Source organism: Rattus rattus, chromosome 3 (genome assembly GCF_011064425.1).
Source record: "Rattus rattus isolate New Zealand chromosome 3, Rrattus_CSIRO_v1, whole genome shotgun sequence".
Classification (NCBI taxonomy): domain Eukaryota; kingdom Metazoa; phylum Chordata; class Mammalia; order Rodentia; family Muridae; genus Rattus; species Rattus rattus.
Window position 1 is genome coordinate 190804064 of NC_046156.1, and position 24767 is coordinate 190828830.

At 40.9% G+C, this 24767-nt stretch overlaps 1 protein-coding gene and 1 non-coding gene across 3 annotated transcripts in view; both read left to right on the plus strand.

Annotated features, from left to right (window-relative positions):
* Nucleotides 1–24767, plus strand: part of Ipo11 (importin 11) — a 167395-nt gene that overhangs the window by 127134 nt on the left and 15494 nt on the right. For both annotated transcript variants that reach the window (XM_032898933.1, XM_032898934.1), the window contains 2 exons: nucleotides 5953–6048; nucleotides 18599–18683. In XM_032898933.1, coding sequence (XP_032754824.1) covers nucleotides 5953–6048; nucleotides 18599–18683 — 181 coding nt within the window. The remainder of the gene's footprint in view (nucleotides 1–5952; nucleotides 6049–18598; nucleotides 18684–24767) is intronic.
* Nucleotides 1078–1218, plus strand: LOC116897519. The gene has a single exon (XR_004387535.1). It is a non-coding gene; the product is annotated as a small nucleolar RNA SNORA48 (small nucleolar RNA).

Sequence of the window (24767 nt, forward strand, 5' to 3'; positions counted from 1 at the left end):
GACAGGTGCCAGGCCCCATTCGCCTTAACCAAGCAAGCATTGGACATTCTGTCCTTCCATCTCTGGGTTAAGTGCTTTGTTAGCTTTCTAAGGACATTGTGTTTTCTAAGCATCTCTTGCTTGAGGTCATGGTGATATAGGAGAAATAATTTTAAACTAGCTTTTTTGAAATCAAAAGAACAAACAGAAAAAGTTGATTTTTGTACATTACTGAGTTTTCAAAAGGAAGGGAAAAAAATCACTTTTCATTAGGCTATGCAATCTATCCATAATCTCATTTTTATAAACCTCCAGGAAATATTAACAATTTAAAACTAGTTTTCTTCATGTGCATTTTAGGAAAAGTAAAAGGAATAAATGGAACTTGTATAGATTTAGTTTATGTGATCAAATAGCCTTTTATTTGCTGGTTTCAGGTTTTTGTGCCTTCATGTATTTAATCCTTTTGCTCATACAGAGTTGGTTACCAGACAACAATACCCTAGTATCCACAGGGGATACTTTGGATAAAATCTACAGATGCTCAAGCCCCATTTATAAAATGGTGGAATTGCAGAAGCCATGCACACCCCTCCTTTCACACTGCATTATCTTGCAGTGACTTAAAGACATCTACACAGGATAAATCCTGAGTAAGTTATACCCACATTAGTGACTGGAATAATGAAGTCTGTAAGTCCTCAGAGCACACGCGGTTTTCCCCGACCTGCTTTGACCCGAGGTAGGGTCACTGCAGGCCGTGGGTCCAGCAGAAGGGAGGAGGGGCTGAAGGCGCCTGCTCAGTACAAGCCACTGTTCCAAATGGCCCGTGTGGGGGTGGGGCTTAGGTCAGTGGGGAGGCCTCAAGCCCAGCAGACTCGAGGCCCTGGATGTAAGTCCTAGCACGTGCTTTTGATGGGTCGTCAGTTGTTTTCATGATTCCTTCTGAATCAAGTGTATGAGAAAAGAAAGTGAAAGCCACAGTTAAAAGAAAGAACAAACTGAGGTCACTAACTGACCCCTTCAGTTTCACTTTGACTCTCCAGTCTTCTTGATATCAAAATAACTTTGTATTTTTTAAAAAAACAACCCCCCCCCCGCCCCGGCAATGGGCAGATAGACACCTCGTTGGTGGTGTTGTTCTTCTCTCAGTCAGGGCAGAGCAGACGCAGGCCTTTGTTCATCCTAGCTTGATGCCTGGCTTGGTGGCCAAAGCTGTTTCATGCCTAGGGCACATGAAAAAAACAAACAAACAAAAACCCCAAATTTTCACAGATAGATTCATGAATCACTCCTTCTTCATGTTCTGGTGCATACCTAGTATAGTCAGTTGCCTGTTTCTTATCTATATATCAGCTATTTATGACAGTGATTATATTTCTTTGTTGAAGTCTTTCTGTAAACATTTGTGTATGTGTGTGCACACATGTGCTGTAGTACCTTGGTGACTGTCAGAGGACAACTTGTGGCCTTCAGTTCTCCTCTTCTACCATGATGGTCTCCGGATTGACCTGGTTGTCAGGCTTGGCATTGTTACTTGCTGAACTACCTTGCCAGCCCCATGACTGTAATTTTAAAAGGAAATAAATAAGAAGAAATCTCCAGAATAAAAATAAAGTCTGCAGCATTTGGGATCATGAATTTCCTTGATTATTTATTGAGTGTTCACACTTATAACATTATTCCATGGGGGTATAAAAATAACCATAATACATGATTTTTATTTAAGTTGTATATGATCTTAAGCAGAACAGTTTTAAAAAATTCAAAGGACAATAACATAACATGCCTCACAGGTATGTATCCAATGAGTGAAGATCTTTTACTGAATTCAGGAGAGTGAATTACCTGTTGCCTGGGTGAGAAGTCCTGGCAGTCTCCATGGTGGAAGTGGGAAGAAAGGGAGCAGTTAGAGAAAGGGAGAACTTGGACCGTTGGTTTCTGTAGGGCTACTGTGAGTTGCTAGACAGGTCTTAGGTGGTCTTTTAAGGGATCGTAGGGTTCCAGGCCTTCATGGTTAAGATGGATTCTCACTCGTAATGAGTGGTAGGTTGCAGGGTTAGGAACTCCTTCTGGGATCAGGTTGGGTGGGTGCTCCGGAAGGACTGCCAGCGATGACACCCTGAGAAGGAAAACCCTGCTCCTGGGTAGAATGGGGTGGTTTTCATCAAAAGGCGCACAATGGCAAACACAGTTATCTTTAAGTGAAGTCCTACCCACTCTTCTCCCTCCCGGCCTGTTCATTTCACTCTGGTTTGTGGCTTTCTTTTGATTGTTTCCATCTTAAATGTTTAGTCGCATTTGGGTCCGGAGGTTAAGACACCTTTAAGTTGAATGATCTGAGTTTCATCTCTGAAACCCCACATGGTGGAAGCCGAAAACCTGAGTCCTTTGAGTTGTCAGCTCTGACTTCTGTTTGCACTCCACCCCAAATAAATAAATGGAAAAATGTTTTAAGAAATTCACAGCCCTAACTCTAGCTAATGGACTGGAAACCGGGAAAGGGAATAACATTTGAAATGTAAATTTAAAAATTCCAATAAAAAATATACCAAAAAAAAAAAAAGGGGGGGGGGGAGAAAATAGTATAAAAAATTGATTCTTTATGCTCAGGAGTTAAGAAAGTGTTATGTGTGGGTGACTCTATGCACAGGAGCAAAGAAAGGGCTTCTGGTCCCCTGGACATACAGGTGTGATAAGCTGAGTGAGGTGGGTGCCGGGTTAAAGCCCAGTCTTCGGCAAGAGCAATGCATGCCTAACTGCTGAGCTAGCTCTCTCTCCAGCCCCAAGGAAATCTTTTTAAAAGCTTCATTATAAAATGTTATCAGCTGGGTCATTAGGAGGAATACATTATGCAGCAGTAGCATTAGAAGAATTTGTAATGTCTTCAAGCTTATTTAAATATATATTCTGAAGCCTGGAGTATGGTACACAGTGTAATACCAGCACTTGGGAAGCATAGGCAGTTATCTGTGAGTTCAAGACCAACCTGGTCTACATAAGTGTTTCAAGATAGCTACATAGTTACTATCTAAAAAATATTCTGAATGCCAGGAAAGTACACACTACTCAGACTTGTAGTTTTCTCCGTTATTTGGAGACCCTTTCCTGAGTAACAATTAAGGTGCTTCTTTCTGAGAATTCTTTTTAGAACTCTGAGTGGTTTGGGGATAGTTATACTGTCTAACTTGTCTTCTTTTACTGATTACCGAATGTTTCCTTTCTACTCTCCAGTTCTTCCTCCTAGAGTAAGCTCTTCATACAAAGCCAGCTTTAGTTCCTTCGTATCCTGGGCTGTAGAATCTGTTTCCCCGCTCTGACACTTGAGGGGTAGATACGGCAGAACAATACTTCTTGCCACGTAGTACAGCACAGTCACATTGAGGTTGACAAAAACCTGTTAGGAAAATTTATAATTAATATTTTGAGAAAACATTGACATCGATTCCAAATTTTCCAGTTTTCCCAGGAGTGAGGTCGATGCTTAGAGCTGATGTTGGTAGAGAAGGCAGTTTTAATTTTGCTCCCTAGAAATCTTGAAATAGATCCACGGGCAAGATCCCTGGAAAGGGAGAGCGGGTCGTTTGTCTGATTGTTCCAATGCTGTCAGTATTGTATTAAGAAGAAATTTCAGGTTCTATTTGCCTTGGTATCTGTGATGGCTCTGTGGTGATTTGCTCCTCAGTGTAAGATAATGACCACCTTCTTTCTACCTTTTGTCTTTAGACCCAAATCTAGGCTTCATTTACAGGCAAAAAGAAACTGAAGATCATATAATTTGTAGCTAAATTTCTAATGAAAATGTTGACTTTTTTTTCAACCTATCTAATAGAATGTAGAATGAATGTTTTTAGAAAATATTCTTGAATTCTAGGCTAAAGGAACTGCGGGGGCATAAAATACATCCTTGTGAAATAAGATGTTCTACTCAAATAAGAATGTATGAAAATTGGGACTTAGCCCAGTTGGTGATTGAGTTCTCTAAAATACAAACGCCAATGTACAGACACAAGCTTCTGACTGCACATAGTGAGAAGGGGCTCAGACTACCGACCTTAGAGCTGTTTGCTGAACCTTTTTTTATTTTTTGTTAAAGACAGGGTCTCACTTTGCAGCTTTGGGTGCAAAATTTAATATGTAAATCAGATCGGCCTTGGACTCTAGAGACCCACCTGCCTCTGCCTCCTTGTTGTTGGGACTACAGTAATCATCACCACACCCAGTGCATTTGCTGAGCCTTTTAAAAGTTAATTATGCATGTTATTGAAGTCTGTCTTGTCAAGCCCCTGGTAGGGATAAAAGTAATTCTGAAGGCATTAGTTAATTCAGCTACTTTGAAATTTCCATAGTATAATTTAATGGTGCTGTGTGGGGGTAGATGGCTGCTTTTCTTTTTTGAAGTACCAGTTATATAAGCTATGGCGTATGTAGAACAAAAGTACACAGTTTTAACAGATTTACACCTTCGCACGACCATTGCCTTGCTCGTGAAAGAAAGCAGTTGTATTACCCAGAATGTTCGGGTAGCCATACCTTTTGAACATTTTGTAGACATGGTCCAAGAATATGTAGTCCTTTGAATCTGGCTTGTTGCTTTTACCATGATGCCTCAGAGAATCAATCATGTCACCTGGAAAGTTCTTTTTCTTTGCTGAGTGTATTCTGTTGCATAAATTCCATGGGCCTGATATTTATTCATTGACTAGTTATGGGTATTTATGGGTTATTTGCAGGTTGTGACTGTTAAAGTAAAGCTATCACAACTATTTGTACAGATCTTAGAACACTTGTTTGGATTTTAGGTAAATACCTGCAAGTAGGATTGCTGACATTCTCCAGTGAGAATATAGCATTTTAAGTTCTTGTTAGTAATCCGTAAGGTTCTTTACCATCATGTAGTATTGGTGGTCATCTTCCTCGTGTTTGTGGGGTATGTGGGGGAGGTGCATCTGCATACACATGAGCACTCATGTAGTCTACGGACAACCTTGGTCTTGTTCTTAGAAGCCATCACCGTGTAGTTTCTTGTGGGTGGTGTGGGCAGCTTGTCCTTGCCTTCCAACAGGCATACGCTGCTGCCATGCTGTGTTTTCATGGCTCCTGCCTGAGGATCACATGACTTTTTATTGCTCCAGAGCCGTTGCACTGCCAATCTCCTTGGTTTTACTTTTAAATAAAATGTACTGTGATTGAGTTTGTGTTTCTGTGTTGCCTAGTTATGTGCACCATCTTTCAAAGTACTCCTGTGGAGGCTGAATACTTTTCTCGGTGCCCTGCCTGTTCACATTTTCCCCTCCAAACCTTTTCTACTTCAAAATGAACTTAGTTTTCTGCTGATTCTCACAGATTGCTCTGAATTCTTTATATGCTGGGTCCAATTTTTTGCCAAGTGTTTTAACGATATTTCTTTCACACCACAACACAGTTTTTCTTTTCCCTTGACAATGTCGTCAGAAAGGCAGAGATTTTGCAGCACTTACTTTGTGTCCCTATTGTAAAATTAACACAAGACTATTAGAAACATGGTAAACGTCAGCGTGTGTCTGGCGTGCCTGTGGGAGGGGGGGGAGGGGGAGAGAGAGAGTGAGTGTGTGTGTGTGTGTGTGCAATAGAATGTATCTCTCCCCATCACTCTCTGCACTACCAGGATGTGATAAGGGACCCTCCTGTCTCCTCCACCTTCAAAGCTGTGGTAACAAACCGCCTTTTTATGTGGACGCTGAGGATTCCCCACTGACTCATCTCCTCCGCCTGGGTTAGCCTCCCTGGTGCTCAGCTAGTATCCAACAGTGCTGCAAAGGAAAAACTGCCACCATTATGTGCAGTTTTGAAAATATTACCCTGCAATATACTTTAAAGGCTTTTTTCTTTTCGTTTCAGCACTAAATTTACATGTTCAGGATAGTATTTGGATTTTTAAAAAGATGGTGTTAAAATACTCTGGTTAATCTATATTGTTTTCTTTTATTCTAGTGTTATCCAAGATAAATTTTGTGGAATTATAAATATCTCAGTGGAGGCCCTTCATGATGTCATGACAGAAGACCCTGAAACAAGAACTTACAAAGAGTAGGTGGATCATTTAATTAATCCTCCTTAGATTTACAGAATTAAATAATGCTGCACGACTATTTTTAGTTTGCAATATGAAGATTGTAATTTCGTCTTTTATACAGTTTTTTTTTTTTTTAAGATTTTATTTTATTTATATGACTACACTGTAGCTGTCTTCAGACATACCAGAAGAGGGCATCAGATCCCATTACAGATGGTTGTGAGCCACCATGTGGTTGCTGGGAATTGAACTCAGGACCTCTGGAAGAGCAGTCAGTACTCTTAACTGCTGAGCCATCTCTCCAGCCCTTGTTGTTTGTTTTTTACTTTAATCAAGGTCTCAAGTATCCCAAACTGATCTGAACATGCATAATCAAAACTGACTTTGAACTTCTGATCTTCCTGTCCCACCCTCCCAGGTGCTATCACTGTGTCCCTTCATACATGCTTTATGTGGTACTGGGGTTGTATGTGGTGCTGTGAACTGAGCTTACCAGCAGCACCACACCAAGGATTTTATTATTGATTTTCTAAAAGCCCAGTTTTATTTTGTTATATCCCAAATTGAGCTTCTACTATAATCACCATCATCTTGTGAGTTGATAATAATCTTTTTTAATTGAGCTCTTGCCAGTTAAGGCTGCCAAGGAAGAGATAGTTATTTTTCTATAGGAATGTGGCCACTAGGAAGTTGCCTGTGATCCACATAATAAGTTAAAATAAAAATATTTATAAGACATGAAAAAAAAAAAAGGAGCAGAAGAAGGTTCTAGAGGGAATGGGAGGGGTTGGAGAGGGGAATAGGAATAAATCTGACCAAAATGCATTATACACATGTGTAAAATTGCCAGAGGATACATTTAAAACATTACAAATGAAGACATTCCAAAGGCAATCTAGCATAAATTTCTTTTTAAGGACATTTTAAATAGGTTTCCCCTTTCAAGCTAGTTATGAGAAAAACGGGATGAGTTACTTTGTATTTGTGATTAAAACATCTTAAAATGGTACTTTCTCGATACCATAGTACCTTTCAAGTGATTAACTAGTTTCAAAAAGAAATAGTTAAAATCATGTTCTTTTTGGTGAGTAGTTGGGCAAAGTTGGGTTGAGAATGTGGAAAGGTAAGCAGACTTACTTAGTGGCGCGTGCTTTAATCTCAGCAGGTAGGTCTCTAAGTTCAAGACAGTCTGATTTATATAGTAATGCCCAGTCCAACCAGGTCTGCATAGTGAGACCCTGTCTCAAAACAAACATCAACAAAATAGTACTGCTGGGCTGGAGGCATGAAGTCACCAGCTGAGGACCACTTCCTGTTCTCACAGAGGTCCCGAGTTCAGTTTCTAGCATCCACATCCCTGTTCACAGCTATCTACAACTCCAGTTCCAGGGGATCTAACGCTTTCTTTTGACCTCTACAGGCATCATGCCTGCACCTGGTGCATATATGTACCTGCAGGCAAAGTCTAGTTACATATAAAATGAAAATGCATAAATCTTAAGAGTACTGATATTCTCAGTCATACCAATATCACTTGGAAATTTTAATTGTATCTTTTTGTGCATAGCATTTATTATATCTGTTGTGGTAGGCTCATGGCTCGAGTTGGGACAGACCACGCAAGACCAATACTATCCCACGTGGAAGAGGTTTATTGGGGTTGGTGGAGACAAGAGGGGGCAAGAGAGGGAGAAGAGAGAAAAAGAGAAGAGGAAGGGGGCAGAAAGAGTCTGCCTTTTATTTGAACTGTGAAGGTGGGAGCTGAACCAAATGTATGCTGGGAATGTATGGCCATTCCCATGGCAACAGATGTGCAGGTGATGTCACTGCTGGAGTTGAGAGTGGTTCCTGATACCAATAATACCTATTCTCTTACTGTTATATTAATAAAGATATTTACCTACAACATTAAGCAAAGTTTCAGGAGATTGTAGGCTGTTTGACTTATTACTGCCACAAACTTGTTCTCTTTGCTTTTTACAAAGCCATTTTTAGCAAATGAGGAAGATTGCTGTTTAGATCATATATTGTTGAAAACACTGTAAGCAGTTGCAAATGCTGTTTTATATAAACATGTAAACATAAAAAGGTCTACATGTTATTTAGGTTTTGAAGAATTATTGTGAAGTAGAAATATTCCAGCTTTTTGTGACTATAAAACAAAAATAAGTAGTCATTCGTACATGTAAGGAATTTGCCTTTAAAGTTAACATGAATTGTTAACAATAAGACTTTAATATACCAGGACTGTAAATAGTATTTTTATATAGTATGACATGGTTTGCAAGTAATTATACAATATTTAGGATATGTTCAGATAGCCCTTGTATAGTTTATCTATATATAATATATAAGAAGACAATAAATAATATATGTGAAGACAAGAAAGTTCTTATTCCTTATGCTATGTTCAGCATGGGGGAAAAAAAAACGAACCTTTGGTTTAGAAGGAAAACAACCCAATTAGGAGACTGTCATGGAAATCTAATCCGATAGCTGGTGAAATGGCTCAGTAGGCAGAAAGTATTTTCTGTGCAAACCTGATAGCCTGAACTGAAACCCTGGAACCCACAGTAGAAATGAGAAAGTAAAATAAAATAAAAAATGAAATGTAAACTCAAAGTAAACCTGGACATGAGGGCTGGTGTTCCTGCCAGAACCTGTCACTCACTGCTGTTTTCCTTCCCCAGAATTCCTGGGCCTGGGTGGAGGCTGTTACCAGGGGTGGTATTTGGCATACAGGAACAGAGTGGAGAAACAAGTTACCTCACTTGTGTGACTTTAGCTTCTTAGAGTACTTACAGAGGTCTGTAATAAATCTTCCTAACCTATACTCTGTGCCTTGTATAGTTCTAAACATTATAGTCCACAGGGCTACAGGACATAATTAGCCTTCCAGAAAGGTTCAAATGAAAAGTGTAACATATTCACTTTAGTAGCTAACTTACTTTCCAGCTTTTCCTTTATGTTTATTTGAACAGTTCATTGAAAGGAAGCTAATCTTTCTGGTCTGTTGACATTTTTATTATACTGTTTGAGAATGAATTAGGGCAAAGGAAGAAAACTGTTTTCTTCACCTGTGTCTTATTATAAATTAGTGTTCTCTCCAGAAACAGAATCAGTAAACAACTGTAAATATATTTATTTTAAGAAACTGGCTCATTTGGTTACAAAGGCTGAGGCATTTCTGGTTTGTAGTTGTAGGTTGGAGACTTAGGAGAAATGGTAGTTTTTCTAGTCCCTCCAGGTTTAAAGAAAATCTTAAGTCCTAACTTGAAAGCAGATAGAGCATGAATTTCCTGACATAGCATTTTTCTGGGTGTTTGGTATGTTGGCAAAGGCCTAACACATATAGAGGGGACATTCCGCTTTGTCCAGCTCATGATTCAGAAACTGATACCATCTAAAAGCAACTCCACTGCACACCTAAAATAATATTTAACAATACCTGGGCTCTTGGCAGCTGTGTTAGGTTGACATGTTAACTATCCTATGAAGACAGTTTTGTTGATAGAGCTCTTTATCCCACTTTTTTAGGCCAGGTATTGTGCTGTGTAAGAAAGCAACAGTCTTAAGGGGAGACTGAGATCAGTGGAACAGTACTACAACCAAAGACGCACGCCCATGCTCCAGCACGTGCTGGGGATCAAGCCCATAGCCTTACACAAAATAGGCAAATTCTTTAGTACTGAGTAAGAGTAACTTCTGAGGGTATGTAGTGGATTGGAGCCAACCAATTAAGTAATCAGTATAAAATGCAGTTTTGGAATGATTTTTGTAATCAGTGAAGGTCACTGGTAATTTTTAAGTATGAAAGTGACATGTGGTAGTTTGAATAAGAATTCCTCCTCACCCCTCCCACCCCCAAGGCTAATATGCTTGCATACTTGTCCCTAGTTGGTGGAACTGTTTGGGAAGGATTAGGAGGTGTGGTCTTGTTGGAAGAGGTGTGTCACTGGGGCGTGGGCTTTGAAGTTTCAGAGCTCCAGGCCAGGCCCAGTCTGTGCCTCATACTTGTGGATCAAGATGTAAGTTCTTAGCTGTCGTCTGGCACCATACCTAAATGCATACTGCCATGCTCTGCTATAATAGTGGACACTAATGCTTTATAGCCATGAACCCTGAATTACATATTTTCTTCTATAAGTTACCTTGGTGTTTTGTCACAGCAATAAAACTAAGACAGAACTGGGAGTAGGCGACTGCTGTGACAGACCTGACCATGCTGGCTTTTCCAAGGAACGTGGGAGACTGGAAGTATGGACCAGAAAAGCAGTTGAATACTTTAAGTGGAGTGTGACAGGCTCACACTGATAGTATCTTGGAAGACAATAGTGCTGATATCATTGTGGACTGTACAGGCCCATCTCAAAAGGCGTCTTTCAGTAGGGAGTCAATATTCGAAACTAAGCTGGAGACCATTCTTGTGATATTTTGGCAAATAATGTGATTGCTTTTTCTCCATGTAAAAATCTGCATGAGGCTAAATTGGAAAACTTTGGACTATTGCATTTGGCAGAGATTAACTATCACATGGTTATTACTCTCCAGTATTATGCAAGTATACAGACGAGAAACAAGCAGGGCAATACACAAACAGTTTGAGGAGAAAAAGAACACTAGGAAATTCAGTGTTTGAGCCTAGACTGGTGTTGAAAGATATAAGAAGAAACCTTTGTTCAAATAGAATAAAAAAGTGGTGTCCTCAGGACAAGACCCCAGTCAGCTAAGCTTTCAACTTATAAAAAGCAACCACAACAAATCAAAGCCTATGTAAATGCCATGCTAGGAGAGAGGGCCAGGCTGCATCCCGAGCAAGCAGCTGAACATGGCGGTGTAGACCCTGTGCTTCTGTCTGGAAGGGTAGAAAAGGGTAGAAAAGTACCTTGAGATGTGACACGGTCAGGTTTATAATGAGATTCATGTGATCTGTGGAAACTGTGAGATAGAGGAAGGGAAACCATTTCGGTATCTGTTATAAGTAATATCTTGGTAAGCAGTGCTGAGCTGAATTTGAGGTAGACTTTGGATGGAGGTGGTGGGAGCAGCTAAGGAGGGCCAGCAGGTACTTATAATTGGATGATATGTAGTTAGTTTTAAATTGTGTTATTTCTGGCCTCTTTTTATCTTTGTATCTGAATATGCCCTCATGACATACTGGTTAGGCCTTTTAAATTTTAAATGTATTTTGTTTGAGAAAATGGCAGGGCGTTATTTTGATGACCCCATATTTTTATTTATCTATTAAAAAGTTCATATATAAGGTAAATGAATGCCTGATGGTTGGCTATCACTAATCTAACAGTGCTGCTTGAGAATCTTACAGGAAACAGATCCCGTTAGAAGGGTTTCATCTTGAGAGCTGTTTCATCTGCATCTGTTTGTTGGTTAGTTTTCAGTTAGGGTTTCTTCCTCCAACCAGGGCAGCTTATTAATGAGACTAGAGACCAATCTGCTTAGCACACTTTTTCTTTTCTTATGTAATACTGGGAAGAGAAAAAGATAATCTCTTGCCAAAGTTTGGGAAGTAAAAAGGAAGAAAGAATTTAGCCAGCATTTTAGGAAGCAGTGAACTTGATTAGAGAACACTCATGAATTCTTTTATAGCTGTAGAGGACAAACAAAGTAGTGTTGCTTGAAACAAGTAAAATGCAGGCTTTTGTAATGATTCTTTCTACATTTGATTCTTCTGACTCACCAGATGGCCCTGCAGAAGGGAAGAGACAGGAAACCACAAAACAGCAGCAAAAGAATGAGAAACAGAAGGCAATTCTAAAGTCATCACTATCTGCTGTTCTAGCTTCTGTCTTTAGTGACCTCCTCGGAGGTCTCGCTCCAGCTTCCCCCTACACAGCCACGCCCTTCTGCTTTAGAAAGTTAAAAGCCTTGGCTTGGACAGAATCAAGTTGTTGGATGATGTTCTGTGCTGACTTTCTAGCACAGCTGCTTCTCCTTTCCCATGGATTGCCCATCAACCCTAGATGTGCCATCGGCTGTGAGACTTGTGGTTGGCTCAGAATCTCTTCTTGCTGTGTCATGTCCTTGGCTTTGGCCTGTTTGAGCAAACCTGCCTCTAGAATTCCTTTTGCCTCCTTTCTGGGTTCCTTCTTGGCTCATTCTCTGCATTGCTGATATACTACATTCACTTAGAAATTTATATTCAGACCGTAAGAGGATTTGAGATAGTGCATAAGAAAGAGGAATTTAAATAGTGAAGCTTAACAGGGGGAGCATGCAGCACAAGGATAAAGACTTAGCCAGAGCCAACTGCCAGTGCAAAAAGAAGCCTTAGGGACTGCATGCTGTTGTTTTCAAGCAGAAGGAAATACGGTTACTAGGAGAAGGGAATGGAAACTTAAGTTTTTGTAAGGTATTTAACAGGCCTCGGCTACTCTGGCTGCAGTATGTTCCTAGGACAGCGGCTTTAGCATTAGCTAATGTGGCCTGGCTAACAGCATCACAGCCCCAGGTTCGTTCAACTTTATCCCTCAGCACACAGGCCCAATCCGTAGGCTGTTTTCTGCCTGGGGACAAAGTAGCTCCAGGGCTACAGGTCAGTGCTAGTGCCAGGCACTCTCCTCTGTGTCTTTTTTTTTTTTTTTTAAAGCTTTATTTATTTATTTCATATATGTGAGTACACTGTCACTGTCTTTGGACAGACCAGAGGAGGGCATCAGATCCCATTACAGATGGTTGTGAGCCACCATGTGGTTGCTGGGAATTGAACTCAGTGCTTTTCACCACTGAGCCATCTCTCCAGCCCTCCTCTGTCTTTATAGATTGAAGCAAACTTCTTCTAGAAACCATTTCAAAGTCTTTGTCCCCTTTATGTACTTGATCAGAATTCCATAAACATGCCCCCTTTACGAACCGTCATTGACTAGGAGTATAGGATTGTCATGATTCATGTTGTTGATCGATGACTGGAGCTGGGACTAGTCATTTCAGAAGGGTATGCTAGCAGGGAAGCAGAGTGAAGCCCTGTTAAGGATAAGGGTAAGGTGGTACTACTCAGTGGTTAACCCTTGCCGAGCATGCCTGCAGCTCAGAGTTCCATCTCTAGCATGCAACAAAGTAAAGTGAAAAAGAGAAGGGTAGTTATGTGTAGTGTCCATTTTTACTATTTCCAGTTCGGTTTTATGTAATTTGTGCTGGTTAGTTTTTTGTGACCTTGACTCAAGCTAGGGTCGTTTGGGAAGAGGAACTACAATTGAGAAATACCTTCAGCAGATTGCCCTGTAGGCAGGTCTCTGTGATATTTTCTTAATGGTTGTTGTAGGACAGCCCGAACTACAGAGTGTAGGGCTTCCCCTGGGCAGGGAGTCCTGGGCTGTGTAAAAAAGCATGCTGAGAGATCATGGGGGGTGGAAAGCCAATAAGCATCACCCCTCCATGGCCTCTGCTTCTGCTCCTCTCTCCAGGTTCCTGCCTTGAATTCATGGCTATTTTCTTCATACTGTTCCCCTGGGTCAAATTTGAAGCATCAAAATTTGGTACTTTGAAAAATGAAAAAGTTCATTAAGGCTAGGAAAAGTTTAAAGAACACTCAGTATATGTTTGTAAAGTCATTCTTTTCTCACTGACAGATGACTTAGGGCAGAGTTTTTATTTTCTCTGAAATATGTTACTGCATATTTCAACTAAATAGCACTTAAACCATTGGCATTTCTTACCAACATTTGTCTGTAGCGTTTGACCCTTTTGAGTTTGTTGTTGAGAAATAGTCTAATTTAGAGCCCTAGTGCCTGGAGACACCCAGTAATTTCTGCTCAGGTTTGTAATGGAGGAGTGGCTGTATGTATTCACAAGACAATTGTTATTTTAAATGATTGATAGTATTTTTTGACTACAATTATTATTGGATTAAAAGCTTCCATATGTCTTTGCTTATTCGAAATCCCATCTTGTGCATTTCAGTTAAAGTGTGACAGCTTGTCTTTAATCTCTGTTAACAAAATGAGGTTTACTTTCGGTTGGAGCTTCAGAAGATAGTTTCAACTTTATGCTTTTCAGTAACGATTTTTGGTGTTTTTTGGACTGGTGATATTTGTACATTGAGCATCCATAGTCAGTCCTGAGTCAGAAAAACAAGGGGTAGGTTACACCTTTCTCAGCCTGAATGAGTATAATTTGCACAAATGTAAAGTAAACATACTCTGTTCTTTATGTAGTTTTTGGTCATGGAAGGAAGAAAAGAGGGAGAGGGAGGGTCAGTCAGTCTATTGCTTTGAAGAAACACCATGACCAACAAGTTGGGGAGGGGGGTTGGGGATTTGGCTCAGTGGTAGAGCGCTTGTCTAGCAAGCGCAAGGCCCTGGGTTCGGTCCCCAGCTCCAGAAAAAAAAAAAAAAAAGAAAAGAAAAGATAAAAAGAAAGTTGGGGAGGAAGGGGCTTACCCTTCCAGATCACAGTCCATTGTTGGAGGAAGTCAGGACAGGAGCTCCACAGGGATGGAACCTGCAGGCAGGAGCTGATGGGCATGGAGGGATGCTGCTTACTGCTTGCTTCCCATGGCTTGTTCAGCTTGCTTTTTTATATAGAACCCTGGACCACCAGACCAGGGATAGCAACACCCACAGTGGGCAGGGCCCTCCACCATTGATTACTAATTAAGAAATGCCCTACACCTGGATGTCATGGAGGCATTTTCTCAACTGAGGCTCCTTTCTCTGTGATAACTCTAGCTTGTGTCAAGCTGACATAAAACCAGCCACTACAACTGACCCCTTACCAACTGGACACACAAACACATCACTATTAAGCCTCAACCCTTACTGTCTTAATCATCTTCAAGACCTGAATAACATTACAAGTCCCACAGTCTTTACAAATTCAAACATTAAAATTTCAGTCCCTTTAAAAGATCTCATCTCTTTTAAAGTCCAAAGTCTTTTACAATTCAAAGACTTTTAAGTGTACACTCTAGTAAAATACTTTCTTTAAGAGGGAAAAAAATCAGAGCACAGTTGCAATCAAATCAAAGCAAAATGAAAACTCTAACCATTCAGCGTTAACCATCCACTCAAGTTCTCTGGACTGCTCCAAAGAGCTTGGGTCAGTCTCCAGCTCTGCCCTCTGTAGCACGCCACTGCTGCTGGTGTTCTTGATGGCCACTCCATGATCCTGACATCTCTAAAATGTCTTTTGCTGCAACTGGCAGCACTTTCACAAATACCGTCTCAGGCTTTCTTCATCATGCCAAGCCTCAGCTTCTCCTCATGACCCCCTCAGTCCTGTGCCTTCAACTGCCACTGAGACTGCACCTTCATTAATAGCCTCCCTCTCCTGGCCTCTCACTGTGCTAAGCCTCTGCTGCTCTCTATGACCCCGTCCTTCATGCCTTCAAAACCAATACCACCTGGGTGACTCACACAGCACCAAGTCTGGCTACCAACAGGAGGTACAACCTTGGCTGTGTGTGGAACACAGCTTCTCTCTGCTCTCAGAAAATGCTTCCCAGAAGATTTCACCGTAATGATGCTGGATTCTTTTTAATCACCACTAATTTCTTAGCTCCAGCTGACCAGCATCAATTGTCCCAGTAATGTAAAAGTGACTTTAGTAGTTCTAGAATCTTGTTAATCACAGCCGATTGTAGAGCCATTAATCTTCCCTCTGAAATTTCACAAGCCAGGCCTCCACCTCCTGCACTGCTGTCAACATTCTTTTCTTCCAAGCTCCTACAGAACATCCCACTTAAGGTCTCAGTACTTAGTGGCTTTTGTAGCTTGAAGTCTAAAGTCCTTCCACAGTCCTCCCAAAAACACGGTCAGGCTGTCCCAGCAGTACATACTACTATGCTGGTACCAACTTGTCCTAGTCAGGGTTTTATTGCTTCAAAGAAACACCAAGAAAGGGTTTATTTGGCTTACACTTCCAGACCGTAGTCCATGTTGGAGGAGTCAGACAACTCCAGCAGGGATGGAACCTGGAGGCAGGAGCTGACGCAGACGATGGAGAAGGGTATTGCTTACTGGCTTGCTTTTCCTTATGTGCTCAGTCTGCTTTCTTATAGAACCTAGAACTACCAGTCCAGGGATGGCATCACCCACAGTGGGCTGGGCCCTCCCCCCTTGATCACTAGTTGAGAAAATGCCTTACAGCTGGATCTCATGGAGGCATTTCCTCAATGGAGGCTCCTTTCTCTGTGATAACTCCAGCTTGTGTCCAGTTGACACACAAAACCACCCATAATCTACACACACACACACACACACACACACACAGAGAGAGAGAGAGAGAGAGAGAGAGAGAGAGAGAGAGAGAGAGAGAGAGAGAGAGAGATCATTGTGCTAAATCCTTTAGCATCAGTGAAGCAGAGCAGAATATTTTCACTATCTAAGTATCAGACTTCAATGATGGCTCTGTGGTCAGCACTTGCTGTTCTTCCAGAGGACTTGAGGTCAGTTCTAAGCACCCAGATTAGGCAGCTCACAACTGCATGTAGTAACTCCAGCTGCAGGGGGGGATCTCAGCACCACAGGCACTGTATTCATCGGCATATACTCACAAATAAAAGATGGCTCTGTCTCTCTCTCTATGTCTCTGTCTCTGACTGACACACCTCCCCCCCCCCGGCTCTCTGTTTAGTTTTGTTTCTTGAGACAGGGTTTCTCAGTGTAGCCTTGGCTGTCCTGAAATTCACTGTAGACCAGGCTGGCTTCAAACTCAGAAATCTGCCTACCTCTGTCTCCTGAGTGCTGGGATTAAAGGCATGCACAATTACTGCTAGGCAAAAAGTAAATCTTACCAAAAAAAAAAAAAAAAAAAAAAAAAAGATGAAGGATAGGAGGGGAGGGGAAGGTGCAGCAGCTGCAGCAACAACAAGCTCACATGTTTTGTGTAGCAGAAGAATTTGAGACCAAAAGAAAGGGGAAGAGGTGCCTCCACAGAGACCAGTACCTGTTGCAGTTGAAGTGAAGTCTAGTTGGCATGAAGTGGCTAACAGATGGAGACACATCTTCCTCAGTCCTAGAATTCAAACTGGGCTCTAGACTCTCCTTCAACCTCTCATTCTATCTTGAGTTGATAGATTTTCTTACCTTGCACTCGAGCATGGGCTATCTGTATTATCTCAGCAGACCACAGCACTGAGCTTCAGAAAGGCGAAGGCAGTGAGTGAGTTGGAGGCCCAGCTTTCTTGTTTTTAGGAGGTTTCCTCTCAAGGTGCCTGTGTGGGGCTGCAGTGTGCAGTGACTGGGAGAGGTGCAGTGCTCTCAGAAGCTCTTCTTTCTGCTGGTGGGGAAGGACAGCCAGGTCTGCTGTGACAGGGAGCCTGACTGCATTTCTGATATTGGCAGCTCGCCTCAATCCTAAATTAACTTTTGAATAGCTGACTTTGGTACTGTCCTTCCCCTCAATTTTGTGTAAAACATTAAGAGAAACCAAACCCTCTCTGCCATAGTCTATTGGTTAGAGACATAAAGCTCTGATAAGTTTCTGTGTTCTTCGTTCAAATTTAGGAAATTGTGGGGTTTGTTCCAGTGATGGTGATTCACCGGACAGCATTCATTTCTTGTCTCCCTGTAATGAGTGTTGGATGAACAGGAGGCTATGTTTCTATTACTTCTGTTAATGGTGGAGAGCAGTGGTGCAGATAATCAAAATAAAATGATTTCTACCTGTCCTGGAGCCATAGGCGCCACTGAGGACAAGCTTCTCATAGCAGAGTGATTTCATTTGGAGCATGAAGTGGATTGTCGGGTCATCAGCAGTGTTTGATGATGCTTCTGTTAAAGTCACTGCATGCATAGTTTCCATATGCACACGAGTTTGGGGTGGAGGGTCGTTTAGGTGTAAATCTTGATGGTTTTGTTGTTGTTTTGTCTTTTTTTGTTTTTAAAGAAAGATATAGATTATCTTCTAACTGATAGTTGATTCAAAAGCTTCCTAGTAATAATCTTTTTAAAATGTATCATGTGTTTATATTTTGTCCCCCCCCCCAAGTATCTCAAGTTAATCTTGGGATACTGCTCCTCCTGCCTTGTTCTCCTAAGTTATAATTTACTGTGTCAAATGCTCAAGTTAAATGGTCCACATTCCCTTTGCTGTGGCCTGTTTTAAAATGGGGAGCTTTTAAAATTATAATACCAAGAACACCTTTTTGGTGCTTATGTGTTTCTGATGTACGTGGTGTAGAAGCAAGAGGCCAATGCTGAGTGAGGGTGTTCCTTGATGGTTCCCCACCTCAGTCAGGTTTGAGATAGTGTCTCTCACTGAACCTAGAGCTCACCAATCCTGCTACCCTGGCTGGCTGGCGAGCCCAGTGAGCCTCTCTCTACCTTGCTGGTGCCCGGTTTAGGAGTGTGCTGCCTGTGCTCAGCATTTTTTCGTGGATTCAAGGATCAAGCTCAGGTCCTTGCACTGGGTGGCAGACACCCTTCACTGAGCCAGCTCCCCAGCCTAACAAGATACAACCAAAAACTTTAAAGAATATAAATCTTATTTATCTAATCAACCCCTCTTTGTTACAAAGAAGCATGCAAGTTCTCAGTAATTTTGAGGGATTAGGTTAGTATGGTGCAGACATTTTTACTTAACTTTGGTGCTTATTTTTAATTGTAGTTGTATGCTGATGTCTCATCATGAGGAGCCGAAGGTAACAGAAGATGAAGAACCACCCACAGAACAAGACAAGAGGAAAAAGATGGTAAGCTACAGGCATGACCAGTGATCACCATGCTGGTAAATGGAACGTTGGTCTGTCCACCTGAATATCAGTCCATTCATCCCTTGTTGAAGAATTCAAGTGTCTGAACTTTACTCTGTGGACAGGAAATCATTCTGAGATAGCTGATCCTGTCTGAGAAAAGCACTTTTGCTCATTAAAAAACAAAACAAACAAACAAAGAAACAGGACTCAACAAGTTTATTTAAGTTTAAAAAAAAGAAAAGAAAAAAAATGAAAATTATTTGAGGAGACATATTGGATTGTTTTCTTATTCTTTCTTTATTATTGTTTCCCTGTTATGTTACTAGCTTTGTAATGACCCTTCTATGATCTTCATCACGAGGCATTATAAAATGCCCTGACTGCTACCATTAATACTTGTATCAGAATCTGGTAAAAATGAAGAGCAGAAGGCTAAGAGACGTCTGAAATATATTGCCTTGAAATTTACTTATAATGTTTAATACTTACTCCGACCATGAATGTAAATAGACACAGTGAGCTTTGGGAGTCTCTTCTGGTCTCATGACTTCGCTGCACCTTCTTCCTCTCCTGCAAAATGACAGCAGCAATGTCATCCACCCTAGAAACCCACAAGTGCCTTGTTGTTTGGTGTGTGCTCACTGTGATTTCATCTTGTTATTCTCGTCAGTCCTTCAGCGATCTTTTGTTAAGCTCAAGGATGTAATCCTGCGTTCACGGTCAGCACCATTTCACTTTGCCTTTGCACTTAGCAGCCACTACCCAGCAGCTAGTAAGAGGATGATGGTGGTGATGATTCTTCATCCTCCTCTTCCTCCTCTTTCCTCTTCCCCTTCCCCTTCCCCTCCCCTCTTCTCCTGTTGTTATGATCTTATCTCCAGCCCAGGGATGATTCTTTACACCAAAAGTTACATCTTTTTGTGAAGTTACTCATGACCTTGAACAGATTACCTTGCCTTTTTAGACTTGTTTTGCTTCATTGATGACATCAGAAGAAAACTGGGTTAGTAGATTACCAGGGCCTGCCAGCTAGAATCCATTTTTTATTTACTTTAAAAGCCTTTATTACCATTTTCCTTTATGAATATATCCCCAGAATCATCATTAAACCGAGGCTTGGTGGCTCTCTAAGATGCAACATGTTATCTCTTGACATGTAAGAGTGAGAGGCCCCTGATTAACTCACTTGGCCTTATCCAATTCTTCCCTCCTATTCTCAACTTCAAAAGCACTGGGCGCACCATTATTGTCACAGAAAAATGTGATGGCATTTTCCCCACAACATTCTGAATTATAAATGAGTAATAGGTATTCTGTTACTAGCTTCCATGTGTGCTGTTTAATTTTTCTTAATCTGGTAGATTTTCCCCTAGCAAGTTAAACTACCCAAATTTGTGTTGCATTTTGTATTTAATTTTTAGTCATATTATGTAATAGCTTAGGCCTGGTGTGGGCTTTAGAAACCTCAAAGCCATCCCTAGTGACACACCTACTCCATCAAGAACAACCTCCCAGTCCTTCCTTAACAGTTATTTCTACTAACTAGGAATCAAGCGTTCAAATACATGACCCTTGAGAACCATTCACATTCAAACTACTACAGCATGTACGCCGCCTGTTCATCTCCTCCTCTCTCTACCGTCTCTCTCTACTGTCTCCATAGTTTTGGCTTTTCTGAAACTTGGATCCATGTATGATTTTTACTGTCAGAAAATCAGAGCAGATCACAGGTTCTGGTGAAGATAAATATCATGTTGGTATAGGAAGCAGCTGGGTGTGCAGCCACTCAGGTCCACTAGATGTCTTTGGCTCCTCTGGGTAGGTATTCATAACCAAAGCTGGGGGTGATTAGAAATTGAGAGATGTTTCTGTTTGCTCTTAGAGGCTCTGTAGAGCCTTGCAATAGGGCTTTGTCCTGCTACTTGAACCACACTAGGACAAAAATTGACTGTCTTCTGTAGACTTTTTCTGGCTCCTATAATCTTGGAGAATTAAATTCCAGTAACAACCCTCCCTCCTTATTTTTAAGACAGACTCGTATTATGTCACTCTGATGGGTGTTTAGTCTCAGCTTCCCAGATGCTGGAATACCAAGCATGTGCCACTGCCACCATGCCTGACCAAGTCCTTGTTCTATGTCTAGTTCTCTTAGCAGCTCTGCACCCTCAGTGACCTTTGGTAGGTGCAGCAGGTTTCCCCAGTGTGCGCATGACATACAGCAGGCACTCAACAAATGTTACAGGAGTGAACGGGTGAGTGGGAACATACATACATGCATGCATGCATACATACATTTATATATTCATACATACATCTATTCATACATACATTCCTATATTCATACATAAATACATATATTCAGACATTTATACATTCTTATCTACATTCATATATACATTCATATACTCATACATACATTCATACATGCATTTATAGATTCTTACGTACATACATACATTCATACATACATTTATATATATACATTCTTACATATATACTCATACATACATTCATACATACATTCATACATATATACATTCATACATATATACATTCTTACGTACATACATTCATACATACATACATTCTTACATACATACATTCATACATACATATGCGATGCAGCCCTTACCTTCAGGAGCTCATAAACCATTGTTGAGACAGAAGGGAATAGCATGTATGCTATCACTGGTCTACTAAACCATAGTGATTGCGAGAGAAAAGGGGCCACTTCTCCATAGACTGCTTGATCATTCTGCAGAGCTCTTCCAAGCCTGCCTACCAGCAGAACCAGTCAGCAACTTTATCTCAGGGCTGGTCTCAACTAGCTTCAGCTCTGAAATGGACTCTAGATGAATTAAGCAAAAAAATCTTAAAAGCAGTAGGATAGAGAAAGGTTCTTTAGATAGTGGTCAGTTATCCTTAAGGGACGTGTTTTAAGACCTGAAGTGCATGCCTAAGAAACGTGGCCAGAACCCTGCATATACTGTTTTATACTGACTTCTGAATTTGTCATACTAAGACTTTAATAGTAACTACTTAAAAATAGACAGTTACAGCATGTAGTTGATGGAAGACTGGCGAGCACGACCTCCGCCTTTTGTGAAGATGAGAACTGGTGTGCTGCCTTTCCTTGGGGAGCTGAAGGCCGGGACTTCTGTGACAGGATTAGAGTGCTGTATAAAGGCTCTGGGGACACTGCAGGGCCAAAACCAAAGCATGGCTGTAGCCATTCATATGACTTAGTAGCTCCCTCTTGGTAACTGGATGCAAGGCTGTGTATTGTTGAGTATAAAAGGCATTCAGTCATTTAAAATGTATCAAATTTCACTTCAGTTCTGGTGAAAGTCCGAGTCTTGTTTTCTAGGGTTGTTTTTTCTTTTTACTTTATTTTTTTAGCCAACAGTGATATTAATTATCATGTAGTGCTTACATGGCTTCATGGCAGCATCATAGGTGACCCCTGAGATTTGTCTGACTGTAGTGGAAACTTACCCCACGGTTTGAATTGAACTTCAGTGACCGGTGCTTTGGTGCCCTCGCTTTAGCACACAAGTATTTATATCTGTTGCTTTATGGCTTCTAGTCTGATCTGTCTGTTTATCCTGAATGTTTTGGGCATGGCATTCCACACATGCAGAGCACTCAGGAGGCTGAAGTGGGGGCGAGGGGATGCTGCAAGTTCAAGGACAGTGTGAGCCACATAGCAATGACCCGCCAGGAAACAAAGGGGAGCTGAAAGGTACCATTCTCCCCCTAAGTGTTTGCCACAGATAAAAATGAGCTTTATAAAATTTGAGGCATTATAGATAATAGGGAAAAGTGAGTTATGATTTATCCAAAATCAAAACTGTTTGCTACTAAAAGAAAACTTAAGTATACCCAAATTTTTCGATTTTTTTTGTTGTTGTTGTTGTTTTTTTTTTTTTTTTTTTTCGGAGCTGGGGACCCAACCCAGGGCCTTGTGCTTCCCTAGGCAAGCGCTCTACCACTGAGCTAAATCCCAACCCCTCCAAATTTTTGATTTTAACCTAATTAATATGAAACTCTTATGAGTAGGTAGTGTCTCCTAGAACTGTCAACAGATTTCATCTGTAAAGCTTTTGGAGATATGTCAGTGTACTTAACTATTGCCCTGATTGTATCTAAGGAACTTTTTTTACTATAACAGTTCAGACTTTATTTTTGTGCTAACAATCTGTTTCTATATTTTCAGTCATTTACTCAGAATATGTATTTGCTAAGATCAAATTCCTTGTTTTGAATTTTTTTTCAAGATTTTATTTTTATTTTATGTGTACATATATTTGTCTGTGAAAGTGTATGCCATGTGTTTGCAGTGCCCACGGAGGTCAGAATCGTCTGGTTGTGAACCCCCTGATGTGGGTACTGGGAATTGAACTCATGTTCTCTGCAAAGCAGAATGTGTTGAGCCATCTCTCCAGCTGCAACAACATTAATCTTGAGCTTTAATATTAAATAACCATTTAGAAAATAGTACATACACATCGATGTTTCTGACTCTTCAGATAAAGCCCTGCTGCTGTTATTTTACGCACACACAGATTGTTCCTTGTGTGTTGTGACATACATTTATCATCGCCTTCCACCAAATCAGACCTCTTAAGGCTCACTTAGGAAAGCCTAAATCCTCATACTCCATAATTCTTTAAACAGTTCTCTGCTTCCTCTTAACCAAGCAGCACAGAGTGTTACCTGCTGTAGTTGTGTTCTCACTCCTCTTGACCTCTATTCAGTGGCACTCAAGTGCCTTCTTCCAAATGGAACATTTTTCTCTTATATTCATCCTACAAGCACAGAGCAGTCATCATATGCAAAGCACTAATCTTCATGAGCAGTGTTTCCTCTGCTCACTGTATGTCTTTCTGCAATCCCTGTCTACTGCTGTATTTGATTAACTGTACACATTATCGTATTAAAAACCTCTTTACATTATTAGTGTATTAACAAGAGGATTTCTTTAAAGGAAGGGTTTTTCTTGTTTCTATACATTTTGCCAATTTTACTTTTTTTTTCTCTTAAAATGTGCCTCCCGTTCGTTACACTGATCCTACTAATTAATTCCTTACCTTCATCTCTAAATGGTATGGAAATGTTGAGAGTGCCCTTTGAGAACATGGAACTTCATCTAAGGGTAACTTTATAAAAACAGTAGCTACTTGGCAGTTGTGGAGTTAGCACAGCTTTCCTTATACACATGACCCCTCTGGTGGTGCCTGGTGGAAGCAGGAAGCCTGGAGGTCCGGCCAGTCTTTACTGCACAGTGCAATGCCAGTGTTCCACTGTAGGCACTTGTCCCGCATGAGCAGGGCTCTGGATTTAGTCCCTTGCAGCACACATACCCTTAAAAACCAACACTGAGCTTAACTCAAATCCTGGGCAAATTCTTGGAAAAGGCAGTTATGCCTTTAAAAACTGTGGACTTGTCAATGACATTAAAACTGGCTAAAAGATAATGAATTGAAATAATCCAACTGAGTTGTAATAAAGACACAAATTGATAACCAGACACCCTCCTGAGACAGCAATTTTTCCTTTGATGGAACTAAAATGTTAATCAAAAAATAGTTTGAGATCATACAGGTCAGGATCCTCCACAGCAGGGTGCGTAAGGGCACTCAGACACTGGGAAAGGAAAGGCTATTGAAAATGACTCGAATTTGTTATAGCATGGCTTCTGAGGCGGTTTTATTTTTTTACTTGTGTGTATATTTTAGGTGAAACTTAACTAATTGCCTGCTGGTGTCAGTAATGTTCTTGAGTTTTGTAGACAATCTTACCTTGTTTATTTGGATTCTTACTAAAAACCTTAATCAGTGAGTTCAGATACTGCTGTTCACTTAGAAACTGGCAGTGAGGGACTGTCTGGATGTAGTGAAAACACACAGGGCTGTGGTGAAGAATGGATCCACTTGGGGAAAGCCTCTTCCCTAACTCAGATGACACACCCGGAACACAGACGGCCTAGGCTACCTCCATGGCAGCTTCTTCTGTCTTTCTGTCTGTCTTTCCCGTCCGCCACTTTTCTCCTATCGCTTGCTAGAAGAAAAAGTTAGTTTA